Source organism: Scyliorhinus canicula, chromosome 17, assembly GCF_902713615.1.
Source record: "Scyliorhinus canicula chromosome 17, sScyCan1.1, whole genome shotgun sequence".
Classification (NCBI taxonomy): domain Eukaryota; kingdom Metazoa; phylum Chordata; class Chondrichthyes; order Carcharhiniformes; family Scyliorhinidae; genus Scyliorhinus; species Scyliorhinus canicula.
In genome coordinates this window covers 113,209,705-113,233,840 of record NC_052162.1, presented here as the reverse complement: position 1 = coordinate 113,233,840, position 24,136 = coordinate 113,209,705, and the positions used below count along the sequence as shown (strand labels likewise).

Below are 24,136 nucleotides of genomic sequence, written 5' to 3'. Positions count from 1 at the left end.
CACAGCGTTTAGCACTGGGACTGCGGCGCTGAGGACCCAGGTTTGAATCCCGGCCCTGGGTAACTGTCCATGTGGAGTTTGCACATTCTCCCCATGTCTGCGTGGGTTTCACCCCCACAACCCAAAGATGTGCAAGTTAGGTGAATTGGCCATGCTAAATTGCCCCTTAATTGGAAAAAATATATAATTGGGGACTCTAAAGTTTTATTTTTTTTAAAAAAGAGAAGGCGGCTGAGATTTTGAATCAACAAAGAGGTGAAGCTGATAAAATCAGTCATTGGAAATCAGCTTAAATGGAGCAAAAATAATTGACGTTATAGTGAAGTTAAAAGGGGAATTGGGAAACCAGCAATGTGAGTTGCATCAGTTACAGGAGGTGGCCTGTCAATGAAATGATACACCAGCTGTCTGTGTGCCTTAACAAAATGTGAAACAATCTGCTTCCCACATTGTAAATCACACCCAGTCACCAGTAAGGTTAAGATCATTAGGAGAAAGTAAGAAATTAAGTTCATAGCCCACATTATAGTTCAGATATTGTGTGAAAAGGCTCGGTGGTACAGTGCTTAGCATTGTCGCTTCACAGTGCCAGGGTCCCAGGTTCAATTCCTGGCTTTGGTCACTATGTGGAATCTGCACGTTCTCCCCGTGTCTGTGTGGGTTTCCTCCGGGTGCTCCAATTTCCTCCCACAAGTCCTGAAAGACGTGCTATTAGGTAATTTGGACATTCTGAATTCTCCCTCTGTGGACCCGAACAAGCGCCAGAATGTAGCAACTCGGGGCTTTCCACAGCAACGTCATTGCAGTGTTAATGTAAGCCTACTTGTGACTGTAAAGATTATTCAATTCCAGCCTCCACTGACTGTCTGTGTGGAGTTTGTACGTTCTCCCCCTTGTCTGTGTGGGTTTCCTCCCACCGTCCAAAAAATGTGCGGGTTAGGGGATTGGCCATGATAAATTCCCCCTTAGTGTTCAAAGATGACATCAGACCAATAACCAGTTAAAAGTCAATAAACAAAATGTCCCAGTGAAGATGTCAAACTGCGAGAGCAAACCCTCCTCCACCTTCAGCACAGTTGTAGGCCAGCCAGAATCCTCCCATGTCTCACTCCAGGTCAAAGAAAGCAAAAGGACAGCTACAAGCAGAGACGCAGCCCCAAGTATTTACACTAGCTGGCTGGCTTCTTCCTCCCTCTCCCACTCGATAAGCTTCCAGCAGCAGAATTTCAAAACAGCAACAGTAGGTACCTGAGCCACAGTAACCCAAAGCATGAAAGAGAAGGGAGATAGCGTCTCTTCCCTTTCTTCGGACAGGCTTGTTCACAGTTTTCCTTTGCCTCATTCCAGGCTTCAGGAGTAGAAAAGGTGGAAACAAAGTATTGGAAAGGGTAGAGAGGAGATTTACCAGGACGTTGCCTGGTATGGAGGGAAGATCTTACGAGGGAAGGCTGAGGGACTTGAGGCTGTTTTTGTTAGAGAGAAGAAGGTTAAGAGGTGACTTAATTGAGGCATACAAGATGATCAGAGGGTTAGATAGGGTGGACAGTTGCCTTTTTCCTCGGATGGTGATGTCCAGCACAAGGGGACATAGCTTTAAATTGAGGGGAGATAGATACAGGACAGATGTCAGAGGTAGGTTCTTTACTCAGAGAGTAGTAAGGGCGTGGAATGCCCTGCCTGCAACAGTAGTGGACTTGTCAACACTAAGGGCATTCAAATGGTCATTGGATAAACATATGGATGATAAGGGAATAGTGCAGATGGGCTTTAGAGTGGTTTCACAGGTCGGCGCAACATCAAGGACCGAAGAGCCTGTACTGCGCTGTAATGTTCTATTGTTCTATGTTCTAAGCACTAAGGTCTTCAAGCAGTTTTACAGTCAAAAGCAAGGAGCACAGAGCACACACAGCCTGCAGCTACTTGGGAATATTTTGATTTAACAGTATCAAAATACAAAGTACAATACAGTGACGGAACCAATCACTTGATACCCAGAACACACACTCACCCCTCCGGCGTACATCAGCGGATAGACTTACCAGCCCACCGGAAAGGCTGCTCCAACACGGAGCACAGCAGAGGAAAGAGATAAAACCATTCACTCCTCCCAACAGGCACACGGTTCAGTCCAGAACAGGTCCAGCACATTCTAAACAAAACCGAATACAGAGCAACCACCAAAGGAAAACACAAAACGAACAAGAAGGCAACGAAGACACCTGCCATACACCAAGGACAAAAATCGAAACACAAAACTGAACAATGCCACCAGCTGCCGAAGCAGTGCCCCCCGCCCCGCCTTTAATCAGAAAGACCCTGTCCCTGAACAGAACAGAGACCCTGTCCCTTTAATCAGAAAGTGACCCTGTCCATGGAACAGAACAGAGACCCTGTCCCTTTAATCAGAAAGTGACCCTGTCCATGGAACAGAAGAGACCCTGTCCCTTTAATCAGAGAGACCCTGTCCCTGGAACAGAACAGAGACCCTGTCCCTTTAATCAGAGAGAGATCCTGTCCCTGGAACAGAACAGAGACCCTGTCCCTTTAATCAGAGAGTGACCCTGTCCATGGAACAGAACAGAGACCCTGTCCCTTTAATCAGAGAGAGACACTGTCCATGGAACAGAACAGAGACCCTGTCCCTGGAACAGAAGAGATCCTGTTCCTGGAACAGAACAGATACCCTGTCCCTTTAATCAGAGAGATCCTGTCCCTGGAACAGAACAGAGACCCTGTCCCTTTAATCAGAAAGATTCTGCGATCAGAGAGCGAGAGACCATCTTTCCCTCCCAGAAAAGTCTCAATGATGGTCAAAGGCATTCTGAAATTCCAAACCATCTATAACTTCACAGCGAATCCTGTTCCTGCGCCCAGAAACTCCACCTCTGGCACTCGATTAGTGGAGGATTCACAAATCCCTCTGAAATTCCAGGCTTTCTGATCCTGCAAAGAGCTTTCACATTGCTACAATCCCAGCTGATGTAATTACTGGACAAATCAGATCCTAGAATGGAACCTGGATTGAACGATCACTATTTTTATTTTGTTTAGAAATGTGGAGAGTATTTACTGAACAGATGCACAGGGGTCTGCAGGTAATATTTAAACAAAAGGATGAAACATTTATTGAACAATAACTAGACAACAGTAACACACTGTAAAGATTTTCAATTCAGATACCAGGAGAATAAATGATTCAGTCTCCCTCTTCCCTTTCATCCCAGCAGTAATCTCTTCAGATCCAATTCCACTGAAGCTGGGTCACTATTCCCACACCGAGGGAACAGCTGATTCAGTTGCAACAAATTTCCCCAGCAGACTGCTGCAAAATTGGTGTCGACCGGAGATCCAGAACCCTCACTCTGAATTCACTGTTACAGTAACTTCAGAGCAACACACATAAGATCCGTGATCTTATTCCCTCAGCAATTGGATGACATGTCCAGCAAGAGAGATTTAGACTGAGGTATCTTCACCCCGTCTCTCATACCAACTGAACTCAAACTGCCTTTCTATTTCCCTTTATGTGGCTGTGGGCCTCCTGCTGCTAGGCAACAGCACAGTTTCTTTATCTATTTCGTTTCAACTTCCTTCAGCTACTTACCCCCTTGATAACCCAGCCCTTCACTTCAAGAGTTGCAAAACCTCATTAAAAAAGCAGGTTCTATGAAAAAGGTTCCAGACCCACAGGCCCAAACAGTAAAGTGAATCTAAACGGCAGGCTCCACCCTTGTGAACACACAAAATCGAAGAAGAAACTTAAAGCTATAGTTTATTACTAACACACACATACACATATAGCCTACCTAAATCCAAATCTAGTTCCTAATGCCTCCCCAAGAGTTGCCTCATCTGATGAAATCTTGAAGTTTAATACATTTTGTGAATAACCAAATGTATGCCACAGCCCTCTGGTATTTACTTTGATTTCTCCCCAGATTCCCAGTCTGGCACTTGGACTTCGAGAGTTCTTTTTCTCTGTGATTGTTCCACCGCCTTCTTGAGTTAACGTCGGACAGAAAGACTGCTTTTTCCCCATTCGGCTCCCACAACCTCTTCACAGCCCATTCCAAGCTTACTGTTCAAGCCGACTGCTTTCTGCCACAAGGCGAACTGCCTCTCACTATGGGAACCCCAGGAGATTTATTCCTCCAGCTTCAAGCTGGGTAAAGCTTCCAATTTTTTTTTCTGTGACGAAACTCCAGTAAATTAGCTGACCAAAGATAAAATATGTAACTGTGTTCTGTAATAAACACGCGGATAAATGAAACAAGACCATAGTATCCTCGCACAGACCTTCTCCATGACAATGTGGCATGCCTTTGGAGGTTCCAAACAGAAATGGAAACTAAATACATTTAACTTTGAACTTTCAGACCAGCCTTTGATTTTATGATCCAGATCAAATACGAAACAATATTTTTTGCAACAAGTCCCAAAGAACATCAGCCCACTGGAAACAAAGTTGTGAGATCGGCCAAACTAGTAGAAAGAAGCTCACTGACCATCCTGATTCTCCAACTGTGATAATGAATATGGTTCAGTCCAGGATGTGATTAACAGCAGCAAATCAGCTTAATTCAACCCATGTAATCACTTGTAGAGTTGCTGGAAGAATAGCAAATCCTATCTCACACTGGGAACTAGTGAACGGCACTCCCCAGTGTGAACTCGCTGATGTGTCTGCAGGGTGGATGAATCACTGAATCCGTTCCCATACACAGAGCAGGTGAACGACCTCTCCCCAATGAGAATTTGTAGCTCAATTTCCAGCTCAGATGAGGTTTTGAATCCCTTCCCACAGTCCCTATATTTCCATGTGTTCTCCGTGGGTGTCCTTGTCTGTCTCTAGGTTTTATGATCAGTTGAAGCTTCGTCCACACACAGAACACGCGTACAGACTGCCCCTGCTGTGGAAGGTGCAATGTTTTTTCAGGCTGTGTAACTGGTTAAAGGTTTTACCACAGTCAGTGTTCTGGAACACTCTCACTCGGGTGTGTGTGTGTGTCTCGGTGCTTTTCCAGTCACACTGATGTTAAACTATTTTGAAGCAGACAGATTGGGCAAATATTTCTCCTTCTAGATTCAAAGACCGATGATATTTAGGTCCCATTGTACCAAGTGACTCTGCCAGATCTAGATGTGATGTTTGGTTTGAGATTTTGATCTATAAATCTTATTCTTCTAATGTTCTGTAAAAAAAGGAGTTTACAAAGGTCATCACTGTCAGTACAGGATTCAGAACAGACAATTCTAGTTTCTATGGAACATTCTTTGCTCTCTTGTTCCAAAAAAGCAGCAAATCTCCATCCCACACACTCTCCCTGCATTCTCACTCTGCTATATCTAATATTCACTCTCCCAATTCTCCTGAAGGTCTTGATTCACGGTGATAAACAGATCACTTACTTTTCCTGGCAGGTCACAGACCTGAAAATAATCATGCGGTTGTGATCCATATGTCTATATTACTGGACTAAAACTGTGTGCAATATACAGAACCGTGTCCCTTGATGAGAGTTTCAGGGGATATAAGGACAAATAACAACTTCCTTCATCAGTTTCCTGGTCCTCCTTTGCTGAATTCTAAAACTAGTTCCCAATCCTCAGGGTTGCTACTATTTCCCCTTATATCCTTACATAAACCAGCCAGGGGCTGGTTTAGCTCACTCAGCTAAATCGCTGGCTTTTAAAGCAGACCAAGCAGGCCAGCAGCACGGTTCGATTCCTGTACCAGCCTCCATGGACAGGCGCCGGAATGTGGCGACTAGGGGCTTTTCACAGTAACTTCATTGAAGCCTACTCGTGACAATAAGCGATTTTCATTTCATAAGGAAGAGGTTTTCTTCGGCAGTAACTGATCAGGACCATGATCTTTCTGCTTATGAAGCTAGTCGAATCAGAGATGATCAATAATTTCAGACTGAAATTGAATGGACACTTGAAGCTGGTGGTGAGCTGCCTTCTTGAACCTCAGCAGGCAGAGTAAATCATTGGCCCATTAAACATTTTGAAAAATCCCTCTCTTCCCATTCCCTCAGCTGGCAGCCCAACATGCAACGGCAGAAAGAGCACTTAATACATTAGAAATCATAACAAATGTAATTTACCAGAGAACCATAAATATTTAGTACGCACCATATAACACTACACATACTCAAACCTACCTTACTACATTGCCCACTTAAATATCAGCCATTCTCTGGGGAAATCACCACTTTAATTGTGAACATCAGGAAAGAGATCGTCCTTCTGGCTTGACAAATAAATTCACCCCATCCTGCTCATGCTGCTCTCAGAACGAGCTCGCCCATTTATCCCATTCTTCTCTTTCCAGAGTCTGTCCCGGTTCCTTTTGAAAGATGCAGTTGAATTTGCTTCCTCCACCATCCTCAGGCAATGAATTACAAATAACAACTTCCTTCATCAGTTTCCTGGTCCTCCTTTGCTGAATTCTAAAACTAGTTCCCAATCCTCAGGGTTGCTACTATTTTGGCCATTTTTGTAGCCTCTTCCTTTGATCTCATGGAATCTTTAATGTTTCTTGTCAGCCACGGTTCCATCATGTTTCCTGTTGGATTTTTGGTCCTTAAAGAAATTAAAATTTGATGCCAATATGTAATGGTTCCTTAAATGCAAACGATTGCCTGTCTATCGTCACACCTTTATTGTAAGTTTGCAATCTACCACAGCCAACTTGCCCCTCATACTTTGACAATTTACTTCTGTGAGAAGCACACAGATACATTAAACAAAACAATCATGTAACCACCACAGCACATCTTCATGGCAACGTGGCATACTTTCGGGGATTCCAAACAGAAATGGGAACAAAATATCTTCCAACTTCCAAACATCCTTTCACTCTGTAATCCTTGTTAAATTTGATGCCAGGTTTTGCTAGAAAGAGCATCAGCCCACTGGAGGAAAAGTTGTGAGGTCAACCATCCAGCAGAAAGAAATCCCTGACCACCCCCATTGACCAACTGTCAGAATGAACGAAATGTAGTCCTGAATGAAATTGAGAACAGAAACATTAACAGCGGAATCCAATCCCTGTAATCACTTGTGAACTTGCTGGTGTCTCAGCAGGTGTGATGAAACACAAAATCCCTTCCCACATTGAGAGCAGATGAAGGGCCTCTCCCCAGTATGAGCTCGCTGGTGGGACTGCAAGTGGGATAACTGAGTAAATCCCTTCCCACACTGTAAGCAGGTGAACGGCTTCTCCCCAGTGTGGACTCGCTGGTGTCTCTGCAGGCTTGATAATTGAGTGAATCCTTTCCCACACTGAGAGCAGGTGAACGGCCTCTCCCCAGTGTGAACTCGCTGGTGTGTCTGCAGATTGGATAACTGAGTGAATCCCTTCCCACACTGAGAGCAGGTAAAAGGCCTTTCCCTGGTGTGAATTCGCTGGTGTGACTGCAGGTGGGATAACTGAGTGAATCCCGTCCCACATTGAAGGCAGGTGAACGGTCTCTCACCAGTGTGAACTCGCTGATGTCTCTGCAGGCTGGATGACTGAATAAATCCTTTGCCACACTGCAGACATGTGAACGGGTTCTCCCCGGTGTGAACTCGCTGGTGGGACCGAAGGTGCGATAAATAGGCCAATCCCTTCCCACACTGGGGGCAAGTGAATGGCCTCTCCCCAGTGTGACTGCGTCGATGAATTTCCAGCTCTGATGGCGTTCTAAATCCCTTCCCACAATCCCAACATTTCCACGGTTTCTCCATTTCTTTGTGTCTCCTTGTGTCTCCGAATTGGACAATTTGTTGAACCCTCGTCTACACACACACGTGGATTAAAGCTCTTTCCACAATCAATGCACTGGAACTCTTTCACTTGGGTGTGTGTGTGTGTCTCGGTGCTTTTCAAGTCACACCGATGGTTAAAATCTTTTGAAGGCAACATTTCTCCTTCTAGATTTAAAGGGTGATGATATTCAGGTCCCAATGAATCAAGTGACTCTATCAGATCTAGATGGAACGTTTGAGATTTCAGTCTGAAATTTCTCCTTTTTAAATATCCTGTGAAAAGAATTTACAAAAGACATCAGTGTCAGTACAGGATTAAAATTTCAGAACAGACAATTCTTGTTTCTATGGAAAATTCTTTCCTCTCTTATTGTGCAAAAGCTGTAAATCTCCGTCCCACACAATCTCCCTCCATTCTCACTCTGCTGTATCTAATATTCACCCTCCCAATTCTCCTGAAGGTGCTGATTCAGGCTGATTGACAGATCCATGCTCACCGCTTCCTGTCCTGGACACAGTAACCATAACAAACAGAAGATGCAGTCGGCAATTTGGCCCATCGTCTTGTTCAACCATTCAATCAGATAATTGGATGATCTACCTTAGCACCATTTTCCAACACCGTTATATATTTCAACATTCTTTTACATCTTCAACATCTAGAAACCTATCAATCTCGGTCTTGAAAATACTTGATGACTGAGGCTCCACAGTCCTCTGGGGTAGAGAATTCCAACGTTTCACCACATCGTTTAGTGTAGAAATCCTTCCTCATCTCAGACTCCACTGGTCCCTGTGGAAGAGAAATGCAAAGTCTAACAACACTCTGAATAAAGATATAACTGGAAATATGTAACATAGCGACAATACAACATTGCAAAACAAGAAATAATAATAAATGTACTTTATTACAGAACCAACAATAATATATCTAATCTGTACCATATAACACCATTGGATATATCTCTGATAATAATTTACTGGCCACTTAAACGTCAGCCTTCTCCTAGGGAAACCAGCCCATTAATTGTAAACATTGGGAAAGAGACCGTCCTTTTAGCCAGACAAATAAATGTGTCAAGCTGAGGGAGCAAAGGATGTCAATGTCTTTAAGAGAGAGAGAGAGACCTGGGCCAAGCTTTCCAGAGTCTGCACCCTCCCTGGATTCACTTCCTTTCCCTTCAGTTGCTGCAAGTGACCAATTGAAGGTCAGAATGAGAAAAGAAATGGAAAGGGGGGAAGTTTTACTCACAGATGTTGGAGACAGGAGAGGTTTCAGTTTGTCTGAGGCTCAATTTTCACTCCCACAAATCCCGCGCTCTGATTGACTGGAGGACCAGAGTCTTTCCGGTCCTCCAATTCTTCCTATTGGTCACTGCCTTAGCTGGACGGGAAGGGGCGGGCACTCTTCCGGACATGCGCAGCCTCCCCTTTCCCTTGGACATGCGCACTCCTGGGTCGCCCGCCCGCGGCGGATAGAGAGGTTTCGTCTGCGCGTGGGATTGTGGGAGTTCAAGCCACCATTACTCAGCCGGAGCCCAGTGTCCAAACTCCTGGGACTTGAATGAAAAATGATGGGGGGCAATGACTCCACCCTGACACAAAGTAACGTGGGCAGTCACTAGATTTGATTGTGATGTCCACCTTAGCAAAACAGTTTGCGAACTTCAGGTGTTAGCCGGTTTAGCTCACTTAGCTGGTTTGTGATGCAGGGTAAGGCCAACACCGGGGCTTCAATTCCCGTACGTGCTCATAAATTCTCAACCTTGTCCCTCGCCTGAGGTGTGGTGATCGCTCCTTCGGTTAATTCGCCACTATTCAGTTCTCCCCCTCAAAGGGGGAAGCTCTGTGGCCATCTTGGACTATGGCAATTTTACCTGCAGATTTATGCTCCTGGGTGACATATTGGGGAGGGCGATAGGTGAGTGTCAAACTGAACCCGAGAGTCAGCACCTTCTGGGGTGGAGAATTGGGGGGGAAAGCAGAAGGGGGATAGTGGGATGAATTAGAGTTAAAGTCATTAGGGAGCAGGGAGTGCGTTGGGGACAGAGATATATAGTTTGTAAGAAAGAAGGATGCTCTCCGACGAGTAGAATTGAGAGTTTGGATTTCTTTACTTTTGCTTTCTGTGATGTCTTTCACAACCGCCTTTGACCAGCGATTTGTCCGGACAATTCGCAGACAGGAAACGCAAACCAAACATCACGTCAAGATCTGATAGAGTTACTCCCCTCATCAGTACTTGAATCACTGGTGTTTTAATCTGAAAGGAGAAATGTTTGTCTGTTCTGTCCATGAGAAAGATTTCAGATGTTGGTTTGAGGCTTCAACTCATCATCCAACCTGGTGATGGATAGCTATAATCAGACTGGGGATGAACTCTATAAAGATGATATTTGGAGGGTGTTGGGAGGCAGTAGGGAGCTCATGTGACCTCCTTGAAAAATACAACTTGTAATTATCTAGATCCTTTAAAGTAATAGAACATTCAGAGGTGTTTCACAGGGGCATCTGGAACAGAGTTTAAGAGTCACATATGGAGATAAGGGAGCAGATGTCAAAAGGCTGAGTCTGTAAAAGTAACTCTCTTGCTCACTGAACCTTCATCACTGTCTTCATCACCTCCAGACTCAACTCCTCCAACCCATTCCCACCTGGTCTCCCACATTATACCCTCCATAAACTTCAGCTCATCCAGTTAAAATCACACCAAGTCCCGTTCACACATTACCCAGCACTCACTGACCAACATTGGCTCCCAGTCCAATAATGCCTCGATTTTAAAATTCTCATCCTTGTTTTCAAATCCTTCCCTCGCTTAATCTCCTCCCCATCTCTGAAATGTCATTCAACCCCACAACTCTCTATCTGAGCTATCCCTTCTCCTCTGATTCTAGTCGTAGAATCATACAGCACAGAAAAGGCCCTTCGGCCCATCACATCTGTCAAAAACAAATACCTAACTGTTCTGATCCATTTCCCAGCACTTGGCCCACAGCCATGTGTGCCCTGGGGTCACAAGTGACATCTAAATACTTCCTAAATGTTAGGCCTTCATCACCCTTTCAAGGCAACGAATTCCAAGCTCCCACAACCCTCTGGATAAAAATATTTTCCTTACAACCCCTCTAAACCTCCTGCCACTTAACTTAAATCTTTGCCCCTTGGTCATTGACCCCTCCACCAGAGGGCAAAGTTTGTTCCTGTCTACTCTATCTATGTCCCTCATAATTTTTAACATCTCAATCATGTCCCCCTCAGTCTCCTCTGCTCCAAGGAAAACAATCCAAGTCTATCCAATCTCTCTTCATAACTAAAACTCTCCAACCCAGGAAACATCCTGGTAAATCTCCTCTGCACCCTTTCCAGTGCTATCACATCCCTCCTATAATGTGGATTCCAGAACTGCACACAATACTCTAGCTGTGGCCTAACCAATGTGTTATACAGTTCAAGCATAACCTCCCTGCTCTTAAACTCTATGCCTCTTTTAATAAAGGCAAGTACACCATATGCCTTCTGTATCCATCGGTTCTGCTACCTTAAGGGACAGTTATACATGCACACCAAGATTCCTCTGATCCTTCCCAGGGCCATGGCATGTATCACGTATTCCCTTGCCTGATTTGTCCGGCCCAAATGAATCATCTCAGACTTAACTGGATTGAAATCTAATTGCCACTGATCAGCCCATCTGACCAGCCTGACTATATCCTCCTGTAATTGGAGGCTATCCTCCTCACTATTTACCACCCCATCCATTTTTGAATCATCTACAAACTTACCGATCAACCCTCTGACATTTATATCCAAATCATTTATATAAACCACAAACAGCAATGGTCTCAATACTGATGCCTGTGGGACCCCACTGGACACAGGGTTCCAGTCAGAAAAACACCCCTCAACTATCACCCTCTGCTTCCTGCCACTCAGCCAATTCTGGATCCAATTTCCAAATTTCCATGGATCTCGTGGGCTCTTATCTTTGCCATCAGTCTATCATGTGGGACCTTATCAAAAGCCTTGCTGAAGTCCAAGTAGACTACGTGAAATGCATTTTCCTCATCGCCACACCACGCCACGTTTTTGAAAAATTCCATCAAGTTCATCTGGACTAACCTCCTACTTCTATACTCACTAGCAAGTGGCACCGGAAGTAATCCAGAGATTACTACCTTCTGGGTCCTGTTTTTTAATCTACTTCTGAGCTGCATAAATTCTGCTTTCAGGACCCTATCCCTTTTTCTGCCGATATCTTTGGTACCAATAAGTACCATGATAGCTGTCTGCCCCCCCCCCCCCCCCTTCTTCAGTATACCCTGCAGTGACATCCCTAACCCTGGCACCAGGGAGGCGACATCGCATCCTGGAGTTTATTTTGTGGCCACAGAAATGCTTGCCTGTTTCTCTTACAATTCAATCCCATACCACTGTAGCTCTGACATTTTTCCTCCTCTCTTCTTGTGCAGCAGACCCACACTTGGTGCCATAAAGTTAGCTGCCACTGCATTCGCCGACTAAGTCATCTCCCCCAACAGTATCCAAAATGGTATATCTATTAGAAAGGGTGGTGGCCAGAGGGGACTCCTGCACTACCTGTTTTCCTCTACTCTGCCCGGTGGCCACCCATGCTCTTTCTGCCTGTTTAATCCTCACCTGCGGTGTGACCACCTCACAGAACGTGGTATCCACGACCTATTCAGCATCACGGATGCTCCAGTGAATCCACCCTCAGCTCCAGCTCCGAAATGCAGTTAGCCAGTTACTGCAGTTGGACACACTTCCTGAACACGTGGTCACCAGACACAACTGAAGCTTCCATGATTTGCCACATAGCACTGGGGGAGCTTATCACGGATGCAAACTCTGCTGCCATGACTACCCTTATGTCTCTTATTCACTCCCTTTTAACAAAAGATTAAGCTGTATAAGAATATATTTAGTTACCTCCCTTACGCTAACCTTACTTTCCTCACCCTAATGTGTTATATTACTTCATTATAATAACCCTGAATTACAATTATTTGTGCTGTTTCTCAGTTAGTCCCCTCCTCCAAAAAAAAAAACGAAAAACACTTTTTATATGCACGGCTGTTTCACTGTGCTCCTGGCTGCGCAGTCAATGAGAACAGGAATCCAACCTTGGAGCTGGAGCTGAGGATGGATTCACTGGAGCATCCGTGATGCTGAATAGGTCGTGGATACCACGTTCTGTGAGGTGTTCACAAAACTCTGCTCCTGCCCGGACTGAGCTCCACACTCGAGTCTTTTCAGTTTCACCTTCTCCCAGTTTCACCTAACTCTCTGTTTTCACCCAACTCCAAAAGCACTCACAGTGCAGACAGGCAGGCACTGATTGCTGTCTATTTTTATAGGCCTCAAATTACAATGCTTTGGAAACTAGATTATACCAGTTGACCAGTTACAGTTGAGTATGATTCAGCTGACTCCTGTTTCAGGAATGCAATTACATTACAATAATCAAAACCGCAGCTTTTAATTACCCGATTAAAGAACTAACCTAGCTTGCAATTGACCATTCCTGATTTTAATCACGCCACCATTGGTGGCCATGTCTTCAGCTGCCCGGAACCTGACCTTGGGAATTCCCTCCTTAAACTTCAACCCTTCTATAAATCAAAGCTGACAGTCTCGGTGTCAGTTCTGAGGGAGCGTTGCACTGTCAGAGGTGCTGTATCTTGGACAAAAGATAAAACTGAGGTCTCACCTGTCCTCTCATAGTAAGTGAATACATTTACAGTGGAGAAGGAGGCCATTCAGTCCATCATTCTGGGCCAGACTGAAAAGAACAATCTAGTCTAATCCCACTCTCCAGCTCTTGGTTTATCACCCTGGAGGTTACACCACCTCAGTTCATCCCAAGTGTTTTTTGAATTCTGGTGAGGGTTTTTGCCTCTATCATCCTTTCAGGCAGTGAATTCCAGACCCCCACCACTCTCTGGGTGAAAATATTAGTCAAATCCCCTTTAATCCTTCTACTAATTATTTAAATCTATTCCTCCGGTTACTGAGCTCTCTGCAGAGGGAAATATTCACTCTATCTGAGCCCCTCAGAATTACACACAACTCAATTCAATCTTCCCTCAGCCTCCTCTGTTCCAATGAGAACAACCCCAGCCTCTCCAATCTTTCCTCATAGTTAAAATTCTCCATCCTGGGTAACATAATCATAAATCTCCTCTGCAGCCTCTCTCGTGTGATCACATCCTTCCTGTAATGTGGTGACCAGAACTGTCTGCAGTGCTCCGGCTGTGGTCTAACTGGTGTTTGATACAGTTCCAGCATAACCTCCCTGCTCTTATATTCTAGGTCCTTGGTTATTAAAGGAAAATATCCCATCTGCCTTCCTAACCACCTTATCAACCTGTGCTGCTATTTTCAGGGACCTGTAGACAGACACTCCCAAGGTTTCTCTGTTCCTCTCCACTTCTCACTATCCTGCCATTTATTGTGGATTCCCTTCGCCTTGTTAGCCTTTCCCAAATTCATTCCCACTCTTCTCCAGGTTGAATTGCATTGGCCACTTTTCTACCCACCTGATCAGTCCATTGATATCTTCCTGTAGACTACAGCTTTCTTCATCAATATCAAACCCACGGCCAATTTGTGAATCATGTGCAACCTCCTGAATCATGACCCCTACTTTTAAGTATAAATCACTGATATATACCATGTACAGTGATGGAGCCAATACTGTTACTGCTGAACCTCACTGGAAACAGCCTCCCAGTCACTAAAGCATCCATCCACCCTGTGTTTTCTGCCACTGAGCTGATACTGGATGGAACTTGCCACTTCGCCTTGGATCCAATGCGTGTATAATTTACAGATCAGTCTGCCATATGGAACTTTATCAAAAACCTTACTGAAATCCAGATGGACTACATCAACTGCATTACCCATCTGACCAGCGCATTGATACCTTCCTGTAGCTTTCTTCATCACCATCAAACCCATGGCTAATTTGTGTCTCATGTGCAACCTCCTGAATCATGACGTTTAAGTCTATACCCCATCGAGCCTCTTTGCTCAATCGATTTAGTCAGACATGGGCTCCCCTTAACAAATCAATGCTGATTGTCCTTGATTAATCCATGCCTTTTTAAAAAAATAAACATTTTATTGAGGTATTTCTTTTTGGTTTTACAGTGACAACAAAATAAACAATTTACATGAATCTATAAACATAGTGCAAAAGCAGTCTCCCTCCCTTACAGGTCCCACCTTTATTAAACCCCCGACTCTAAGCTAAACTAACCCCCCCACCCCTCTGCTAATTTTCCTCAAAGAAGTCGACGAACGGTTGCCACCTCCGGGCGAACCCTAACAGTGACCCTCTCAAGGCGAACCTGATTTTCTCCAGGCAGAGAAAGCTGTCCGATAGCCAGGTCTCCGACTTCGTGGGCTTTGAGTCCCTCCAAGCTAACAGTATCCATCTCCGGGCTACCAGGAAAGCAAAGGCCAGAACGTCTGCCTCTTTCTCCTCCTGGATTCCCGGATCTTCCGACACCCCAAAAATTGCCACCTCTGGACTCAGTGCCACCCTTATTTTTAACACTGTGGACATGATGTCTGCACACCCCTGCCAGAATCCCCTAAGCTTCGGACATGCCCAGAACATGTGGACATGGTTCGCTGGTCCTCCCGCACACTTTGCACACCTGTCTTCTCGGTATGGGACAATTGGGCCCGGCCGTTTGGACGCAGCCGTTTGGGCACAGACGACAGAATTTTTTTTCATTTTTGTGGCTAGTAAATTGTTGCAAGTAAATTGTTGCAAGATTCAGTATCATTCGAAGGAAGGACTTAAAAGCAAGCTTAAAACTGTAAATTAAAAGATGAGCTTTAAAAAGTTTTTAAACTAACTTATTGTAAATTAAAAACCTTAAATTAGTTCATTTAGTTAAAAACCTTAAATTAGTTCATTTAGTTTAGTTCATTTGGTAATTATGAGCAAGGCTCCTCAAGTAATCGATAGCATCCATGTTTTCAAATTTAAGAACAGTTTCATGTATTCTTTTATCTTTATTGTAAATTAAAAACCTTAAATTAGTTCATTTAGTTAAAAACCTTAAATTAGTTCATTTAGTTTAGTTCATTTGGTAATTCGCTGTCACCTTTGCTTGTTTTGTCAAAGACGTAAAGGAATCCGTTATGAACAAATTTTTCTTTACCACGTTTCGTTGATACTTCCTCAGCCATCATATGGGTATGCAAATTGGTTTAGTTAAAAAATATATAAAAAGATGGTGATAGAACAAAACACTTGTGACAGCGGACCCGCACCAGCAGCCAACTCAACTGAGGCTAATTTACAAATAAAGAAATGTGTTTATGGCCAAAACATCCGGCGCCAAAACAGCCGCGCCCAAACGTACCTAACCCCCTGTCTTCTACCCCAAAGAACCTACTGGGCCACTGTCACGTGAGCCCGATGAACGACCTTGAATTGTATCAGGTTGAGCCTGGCACATGTTGTGGACGCGTTGACTCTACTCAACATGTCCGCCCATAGACCATCCTCTATCTCTCCTCGCAGCTCCTCCTCCCACTTGCGTTTCAGATTCCCAGTCTGCGTCTCCTCTGACCCCATAAGTTCCCTGTAAATGTCGGAGACCCTCCTTTCTCCCACCCACCCTCTGGAAACTACCCTGTCCTGAATCCTCCTTGGTGGTAGGAGCGGGAAGGTTGAAACCTGCCTGCGTTGGAAGTCCCGCACCTGCAGGTACCGGAGTTCGTTTCCCCTCGCCAATCCAAACGTCTCCTCCAGCTGCCTCAAGCTGGGAAAGCTCCCATCTATAAACATATCCCCCATCCTCTCAAACCCTGCTCTCTGCTATTTCCGAAACCGTCCAGCCATCCTTCCCGGGGCAAACTGGTGACTATTACAAACTGGAGACCAAACCGATGCCCCCTCTGCCACATGTCTCCTCCATTGCCCCCAGACTCTCAGGGCTGCCACCACCACAGGGCTGGTGGAGTACCATGCCGGCGGGAACGGCAGAGGCACCTTTATCAGCGCCCCCAAACTGGTGCCCTTACATGAAGCCGCCTCCATACGCTCCCATGCCGACCCTCCACCCACCTACTGATCATAGCTATATTCACGGCCCAATAGTAGTTACTGAAGTTTGGCAGTGCCTGCCCGCCCTCTCCCCGGCTCTGCTCAAGCATCCCCCTCCTTACTCGCGGGGTCTTTCCCGCCCGTACAAAGCCAGTGATAACTTTGTTGACCCATTTAAAAAAGGGCCATGGAATAAAGATGGGGAGACACTGAAACACAAACTGGAATCTCGGGAGGACCGTCATCTTCACCGTCGGCACCCTCCCAGCTAGTGATAGCGGGAGCGCATCCCACCTCCAAAAATCGTCCTTCATTTGGTCTACTAGTCGGGCCAGATTTAGCTTGTTCCCATTTCCACGCCACTTGGATGCCTAGGTACCTAAAGTTTCCCCCACCACTCTAAATGGCAGTTCCTTCAGTCGCTTCCCCTGTTCCCTTGCCCGGACCGCAAACATCTCACTTTTCCCCATATTTAGTTTATACCCCGAAAACCGGCCAAATTCCCCCAAAATCATCATGATTTCTTCCATCCCCTCTGCTGGGTCCAATACATACAGGACCAGGTCGTCTTCAGACAGCGAGGCGAGACTCTGTGCTCCACCAGCACCCCCCCCCCCCCCCCTCCCCAGCCCCTTCCAGCTCTCAGTGCAATTGCTAGTAGCCCTATGGCTAATGCGAACAGTGGGGAGAGGGGGACACCCCTGTCTCGTTCCCTGATGCAGCCTAAAATAGTCCGATGTTGTCCTATTCATCCGTACGCTCACCACAGGAGCCTGATACTGCTAACTGACCCAGTCAATAAAGCCCCGCCCAAATCTGAACCGACCCAGTACCTCCCACAGTTATTCCCATTCTACTCAATCAAAGGCCTTCTCTGCATCCATTGCGACCACTACCTCCACCTCCCTACCTTCCGGGACTATCATGATCACCTTTAACAACCTTCTTACATTGGCCACCAACTGCCTACCCTTAACAAACCCAGTCTGGTCCTCCCCAATAATGTCCGGAACACAATCCTCAATCCTAGAGGACAAAATTTTGGCCAGCTGTTTGGCTTCAACTGCAATAGTGATATCGGCCTGGAGGATTCACACAGCTCTGAGTTCTTGTCCCACTTAAGAATCAGCAAAATCGTGGCCTGTGACATCGTCGGGGGCAGCACCCCTCTTTCCCTTGCCTCATTGAACATCCTCAACAACACTGGTCCCAAAATCCCAGAGAACCTTTTATAGAACTCCACTGGGTACCTGTCCGGCCCCGGGGTTTACCCGCCTGCATGGCCTTCAGACCCTCCACTATCTCTTCCAACCCGATCGGGGCTCCCAGCCCTTTCCAGCTCCCTGTCCACCTTTGGGAAGTTCAGCCTCCCTGGGAAGTGCCTCATCCCCTCCGGCCCCGTCGGGGGTTCCGACCTATACAGCCGACTGTAGAAATCCCAAAACACCTTATTCACCCCTGCTGAATCTCCAACCAGGTTCCCATCTCCATCATTTACTTTCCCTATTTCCCTGGCTGCCTCCCTCTTTCTAAGCTGCTGTGTAAGCATTCTGCTGGCCTTCTCTCCATACTCACAGATCACCCCCCTCGCCTTTCTCAGGTGCTCCACCGCCCTCCCTGTGGTTAACAAGCCGAACTCCGCCTGTAGCCTCCGCCGTTCCCATAAAAGTCCTGCCTCTGGGGTCTCCGCATACCTCCTGTCGACCTGTAGTATCTCCTTTACCAGCCGGTCCGTCTCTGCCCTGTCCACCTTCTCCCTGTGGGCCCGCATCGAGATCAGCTCCCCTCTAACCACCGCCTTCAATGCTTCCCAGACCACCGCTGCCAAAATTTCCCCTGTGTCGTTGACTTCCAGGTAGTTCTGAATACATTTTCTCAGCCGCCCGCACACCTCTTCATCGGCTAGAAGACCCACGTCTAACCTCCAGTGCGGGCGCTGGTTACTGTCTTTACTAACCTGCAGGTCAACCCAGTGCGGGGCGTGGTCTGAGATTGTGATCACCGAGTACACTGTGTCCACTACCCCCGTCAGTAAGGCCCTGCTCAGAATAAAGAAATCAATCCGGGAGTACACTTTATGCACGAGTGAGTAGAAGGAGAACTCCTTCACCCCTGCCCAAATCTCCATGGATCCACCCCCCCCCCCACCCCATCTGCTCTATGAACCCTCTTAGTTCCTTTGGCACCCTGCCCGTTTTTGAGCTCGACCGGTCTAAACCAGGGTCAATAACTGTGTTAAAGTCCCCTCCTATGACCAACTTAAACAAATCCAGGTCCAGTATCTTCCCCAGCATCCTCTTTAACTCCACATTGTCCCAATTTTGTGCATACACGTGCCACCTGCACCCCCTCCAATTTCCCACTGACCATAATGTACCGACCTCCCACATCCGAAACTATTCTTTCCGTCTCAAACACCACCCGCTTGTTGATCAGGATCACGACCCTCTCGTCTTCGAGTCCAGTCTTGTGTGAAAAACCTGTCCGACCCAACCTTTCCTTAATCTAATCTGGTCAGCTACTCTAAGGTGCGTCTCCTGCAGCATTACCACATCCGCCTTCAGTCCTCTCAAATGCGCGAACACGCGTGCCCTCTTGACCGGCCCATTTAGCCCTCGTAAATTCCAGGTGATCAGCCCAGTTGGGGGGCTCATCGTTCCCCCCTTCACCAATCAGCCATCACCTTTCTTGGGCCAGTCTCCAGCCCCCGCCTCCACCGGCCCACCCCCAGGCAGCCTCTGCCCCCAACCTCCTCTCTGTCCCTCAGCAACAGTCCCTCCCTTGTCAGCAGAACATTTCCCCTCCCCCCCCCTCCCCCCAGTAACAGCACACTGTAAATCGACCCCTTTGATAAGTCTAACATCTGCTCACCCCCCACTACCCTTCCGTGAGCCAGCCCGCCCAGCTAGCTTGGTGGCACTCACCCCTGGCGCCAGACATTCTCCCACCTATTGTTCCCTCCCCACCTTTCCCCGCTCATGCACACATATTCAAATGACAAACAATCCCAAGGCAATTGCCAGACAGGAAAAAAAAAACGCTAAACAAAGAAAAGATCAAGCAAGAGATCCAGCATCTGAACAAACACACCTCCATCCCCGAACAGTGCAAATGTAAACTTTAACTCACTCAGCTCTGCAACTGGCCCCAAATCAATACAAAAGGCATTACAAATAGCGTCCACAAAATAAAAAAACGAGAAACTTTTTTAAACATGAACGTCGCAGCAAAGTTCAAAAGTTCTCAGTCCGTCACAAGTCCTTTCCTTTTCACGAAGTCCAGCGCTTGCTCAGGTGTCTTGAAATAAAAATGTTGCTCCTCGTACGTGACCCGACCCAGTGATGGTCTGGATACAGCAGTCTGAACTTCACCTTTTTCTTAAAAAAGGTCAACCTGACCTGGTTAAACGCCACTCTTCTCCTGGCCACCTCCGCACTCAGGCCCTGATAGATCCGCAGGATACTGTTCTCCCATTTACAGCTCTGTGTCTGTTTGGCCCACTGTAAAATATGCCCCTTATCCAAATACCTGTGGAATCTCAGCACCATTTCCTCGGGGGGGGGGGGTCCTTCCATTCCCAACTTCCTCGCGAGTGCTCCGTGAGTCCCGTCCACCTCCAAGGGTCGGGAGAATTCCTTCCCCATCCCCAGCAGCTTCTCAAACATGTTACAATGTATGTCCCAGCGTCCGCCCCCTTGGACCCCTCCGGGAGACCAACGACTCTCACGTTCTGCCGGAGGGACTCTAGGTCCTCCACCTTCTCCAGGAACCTTTTTTGCTGGTCTCTCAGCATCCCCACCTCCAACTCTACCGCAGTTTGATGTTCCTCCTGCTCAGCCAGCGCCTTCTCTACTTTCTTGATCGCCCAATCTTGGACATCCAACCTAAGCTCCAGCCGCGCAACTGACTCTTCAATCGGGTCAAGCAGAAGCCCTCCTGGATAAATTGCATCAGCTGCTCCATTGACCGCTGGGTCGACAAGCCACAGCTCTGGTCGTCCGCCATGCTTTCTCCCCTGCAGCTTCAGCCCAAGCCTTCTCTGTCCGTCTGTTTCTGCCTTTGTGAGCACTTCTAGTCCTGCTCTCCATGCACCGATGTGGGAATCCAATAAACAATTGCCTCTGTCATCAATTTTTCAAATCAAGTCCAGAAAAAATCGGTGAAAAAGGTCCAAAAGTCCCACCTGAGCAGGAGCTACCAAATGTGCGACTTACTCCTTCAGAGCCGCCACCAGAAGTCAATCTGTGCCTTTTTAAATGATGTTTTATGTTGATGGTAACAATAGCTGAGAAAGACATACGCTGTGGCACTCCACTCGTTATATCTTAAAATCCAGAAAAAGACTAATTTATCTCGATTCTGTCTTCTGTCTGTCATTCAGTCTTCTATCCAAGCTAATAAATGACCCCTAACCCATGTGATCTAACTTTGTTTATTAACCTTCTGTGCAGCACCTAATTAAATACCTTCTGGAAGTCCAGATATACTACATCTACAGGATCCCCATTATCCACGTTGTTTGTTACATCTTGGAAGAACTCAAGCAAATTAATCAAACATGATTTAACCCTCATAAAACCTTGCTGACTCTGCGTAGAAGCCAACTATTTTCTAATACACCTGATAGGTAAAAGATAGCTATTTAGTGTAAATATTAAGCTCCAGTTTTAAATACCCATTTTAAATTCACTCACAACCTCAGGTCATCTCAAAACATACAGACACAAAACAGCATAATTCCATTATAGATTAAAACAGCACATTTGCAAGACAGTTTGACACTATACTTGTGCTATCAGATCAAGGGCATCGCAACACCATTGCAACGCCACAGTAATATGAAGGGACCATTGTCCACAATGCAGATAACAGCTAAGTAAGCAGAAGTCCAGTTTAAGCTGGTCGCAATAACAGCACAGAATCACGTTCCATAACAAGCACAAGTATTCAGACATGAAACAATTAAAACTAATGTTGCACATTGAAGATTGACAGCTAACCGTCAAATCAAACTCATTTGATTCTCACCCAAACCAATTAGGATTACATAGGGGTGTAGATAGATGGCTAAAGACTGATATGATTTAGTATAACCGTGAGGGTCCGTACGGCCATTTTTATCTGCATCATTCTATACTTTGATCTAAACTATTCTCTATCTCTATACTTTCACTTTTCCACTCTAACTCTTGAAGTAAATGCAAGCTGTTTGTCGGAAGCAAGAAACCATTTCTGTATTATTTGAAAGTTAAATTGTGCACAAATTGCTTCTCTTTCAGTATTTTTGCTAGCCGGACTTATTAGAGAATAAGATTTAAGTGATTCTCAATTGTAATCAAATAGAGGCAATAAACGATTCTTGTTTGCACCCGAGAAGTTTTAATTCAAATTTCTACTGAGTTTTAGTGTTCGCAAGTGCCACTAAATCCACATGGTAGATTTCTTATGCACGGTAGATATCTTACACTCTGATGGGGATTGTTTTGACTTCCCAAATTTCCTGATATTACTTCTTTAATAAAGGATTCTAACAATTTCCCAATCACAGATGTTAAACTGACTGGTCTATAATTTCCTACATTCTACGTCCCTCCATTTTTGAATAAGGGTGTGATATTCGTATTTTTCCAATCCACTGGAACCTTTCCCATGTCCAAGGGATTTTGGGATAATATAACAAATGGATCCACTATGTCTGCTGCCACTTCCTTTAACATCCTGGGATGTAGGCCTTCAGGCCCAGGGGACATGTCTGCCTTCAATCCCAATAGTTTGTAGAGTACTGGTCCCCTATTGATGCTCATCAGTCTAGGTTCCCCCCTTTCTATTACCTCGGAATTACCCATTCCTATGGGGATGGTGCTCGTGTCCTCCATCATGAAAACTGAGGCAAAGTATTGATTTAGCATCTCTACAACCTCTGTGTTCCCCACTATTAACTCTCTGGTTTCACCTTCCAATGGGCAACATTCACTTTAGGAACTCTCTTCCCTTTATGCACTGATAGAAGCTGCTATCCTTTTTGATATTTTGCGCTAGCTTTCTTTTTTAATTTACCGTAGCTCTTTGTATTACTTTTTTTAGTAACCCTTCGTTTATGTTTGAAAGTTTACCAATCTTCCAGCTTGCCTTTGAAACGCAGTATGCCTTAGTTTTTGTCTTTATATTTTCCTTCGACTCCTTGCTTAGCCCACACAAATAGCTCACACAAATCTCAGCCAGAAATTATGGTTCTTTCTTTCTACAGATTTCAGCTCCTACAAGGGGTCACATCATTATCAGTTTTGACCTCCCCATCGCATTCCCCTAATTGGTTGGAGGCCCATTTCCCAGTCAGTACTCTATCCAGCACCTTCCTGTCTCTCTGTTCAAGTGGCAGTTTCCCAACTGGGGCACATTCCCCATTATTCACAGCTAAATTCAGCCTTCAGCTCCGTCACCTGGTTGTCATTGAGAGAGGCAGAGCGGTTCCAGAGGGTGAAATAGGGAGTCGAAACTTGTGGCTCTAAACCAACTGTTCTGATCTCTGTAAAGACCAGTAACTTCTAAAAATAAATTCAAATTCCCAGTGAATAATTTAAAGGATCACATGACAAAACCTCCAGTTTTACGTTTATTGCAACAAAAACAGAAACAATAACGGCAAAACACTACTTTTATAGGGCATGCATACTTTAAACTATAAATAGATCTTTGCCCATTTACTTTCAGCACCATAAAAAAATCCCACTTCATGGTTATACTTTAATCTGCTCCTGAATTTGAAATGTAATTCTCCTAGAAGCAGTCCATAGTGATTCTTTGTTCCGGAGTATATAGTTCTATTAGTTTCTTTTCCCAGTCTGGCAACCATTAACCCCAGAACCATCTTTCACATGAAGTTTCTCCTGGGAATTCTCCCTCTCACTCAAGCTAGGCGAATCTTCCAGCCTTGTTTTAAATCATCTCAAATTTGGTCATTTCAATCAAGTGCGAGGTCCCATCCACGTTCTTGCGAGGTGAACAATACAGGCTTGCAGCCTCTCTCAGCTCACTCTGACCCTTTCTCGGATCCTAGCAGACTGATATGTCTGTGAAACTCAGGGAGATCTTTTAGGAGAACCTTCCAATCAGACTTGGATTCCGATGGACCCTTCCCATATCAAGGTCCATCTCCATGGCAAAATGAATCACATGGGCTTTGTATCCAGGTAGACCTGCTGATTATGTATCATTTGGACTCCAAACTTCATTCTATCTTGAAATAAATATACACTTAAAATAACATCATTTAGAAATTCTAATATTTTT

At 45.5% G+C, this 24,136-nt stretch overlaps 1 protein-coding gene across 4 annotated transcripts; it reads right to left on the bottom strand.

Annotated features, from left to right (window-relative positions):
- Nucleotides 1–3,021: 3,021 nt before the first annotated feature.
- LOC119952215 (gastrula zinc finger protein XlCGF7.1-like) lies at nt 3,022–9,140 on the bottom strand. 4 transcript variants are annotated; one of them, XM_038775863.1, is made up of 4 exons: nt 9,011–9,140; nt 8,256–8,551; nt 6,168–8,031; nt 3,022–5,192 (listed from the first exon to the last, which is right to left on the bottom strand). In XM_038775863.1, exon 3 carries the CDS (start codon nt 7,735–7,737, stop codon nt 7,063–7,065), a length of 675 nt encoding a protein of 224 aa, XP_038631791.1. In that variant the 5' UTR covers nt 7,738–8,031; nt 8,256–8,551; nt 9,011–9,140; the 3' UTR covers nt 3,022–5,192; nt 6,168–7,062. The 4 variants fall into 4 exon arrangements, with proteins under 4 accessions (XP_038631791.1, XP_038631789.1, XP_038631788.1 ...); XM_038775861.1 differs by having other exon boundaries at nt 6,139–8,031; nt 8,360–8,551; XM_038775860.1 differs by having other exon boundaries at nt 8,360–8,551.
- Between the last annotated feature and the right edge of the window lie 14,996 nt (nt 9,141–24,136).

What these genes read in the sequence shown, in the direction of transcription:
- LOC119952215 (XM_038775863.1), bottom strand. Translation starts at nt 7,737, where the DNA reads ATGGAGAAACCGTGGAAATGTTGGGATTGTGGGAAGGGATTTAGAACG.